This window comes from Salvelinus sp. IW2-2015, unplaced genomic scaffold (assembly GCF_002910315.2).
Source record: "Salvelinus sp. IW2-2015 unplaced genomic scaffold, ASM291031v2 Un_scaffold1962, whole genome shotgun sequence".
Taxonomy (NCBI): Eukaryota; Metazoa; Chordata; class Actinopteri; order Salmoniformes; family Salmonidae; genus Salvelinus; species Salvelinus sp. IW2-2015.
Genome location: NW_019943315.1, coordinates 33,539 through 34,804, shown reverse-complemented (window position 1 = coordinate 34,804; position 1,266 = coordinate 33,539). Strand labels below are relative to the sequence as shown.

Below are 1,266 nucleotides of genomic sequence, written 5' to 3'. Positions count from 1 at the left end.
CCTAATCAACAGATGGTCAGGCCTAATCAACAGATGGTCAGACCTAATCAACACAGATGGTCAGACCTAATCAACAGATGGTCAGGCCTAATCAACAGATGGTCAGACCTAATCAACAGATGGTCAGGCCTAATCAACAGATTCTAATGATTTTAGTGTGGCTACATATTTGTCTGAAGTAAATTATTGATAGATACAAACACTATTTCTCACTCACTCACTCACTCACTCACTCACTCACTCACTCACTCACTCACTCACTCACTTACGCTGAGTGAGTGGCTGCGGAGGTGTTCCTGGCGTGTGAACCTCTTTCCACACGTCTCACAGGGGAAAGGTCTCTCTCCAGTGTGACAGCGGATGTGTCTCTTCAGGATGCCCTTCTGCTTGGCGGTGTACGGGCAGAACGGACACTTGTGGAGCTTCACCGGCACTAACAAGCCATCTCCTGCAGGGGAGGAAAGGGTCATTAAACAATGATCAATCGATTACAGTCAACCGACACCACAGCATCTCCTGCAGGGGGAAAGTCAGTTAAAACAATGAATCAATCGATATACCGTTCAAACGCACCTACACACAAGCCATCTCCTGCAGGGGCAGCATTGATCAATGATTTAAGTCTTTAGTCAATGTTATATGGTCATTTTGTTTTAAGCAAATATACTTGAAAGTAGAGGTTGACCGCTTAATTAGGGGCCGTTAAATTAGGGCGGTTTTAGGGCCGGTTAATTAGGGCCGGTTATTAGGGCCGGTTATTAGGGCGTTAATTAGGGCCGTATTTCAAGTTTTCATAATCAGAAATCGGTATTTTGGACACCGATTTGACGTTTATTTTTTTTTTCAAACCTTTATTTAACAAGGCAAGTCAGTTAAGAACACGTTCTTATTTTCAATGATGGCCAAGGAACAGTGAGTTAACTTGCCTTGTTCAGGGGCAAAAACGATAATTTTTACGTTGTCAGTCGGGGGATTCAATCTTGCAACGATTACAGTTAACTAGTCCAAACGCTCTAACCAACCTGCTTTACATTGCACTCCACGAGGAGACTGCCTGTTACGCGAATGCAGTAAGCTAAAGTATTTGCTAGCTAGCATTAAACTTATCTTAAAAAAACAATCAATCAATCATAATCACTAGTTATAACTACACATTCTATACATTGCCATATTAATGACCAAAGGCTCGTATTTCTGTGTGTTATTATGTTATAATTAAGTTATGATTTGATAGAGCGTCTGACTGATCGATGGTAGGCAAGCAGG

The 1,266-nt window shown here is 42.0% G+C and overlaps 1 protein-coding gene across 1 annotated transcript in view; it reads right to left on the bottom strand.

Annotated features, from left to right (window-relative positions):
• Nucleotides 1–1,266, bottom strand: part of LOC112072566 (zinc finger and BTB domain-containing protein 8B-like) — an 11,563-nt gene that overhangs the window by 2,232 nt on the left and 8,065 nt on the right. The window contains 1 exon segment of the mRNA XM_070439844.1: nucleotides 270–448. Within this exon segment, the coding sequence (XP_070295945.1) occupies nucleotides 270–448 (179 nt within the window).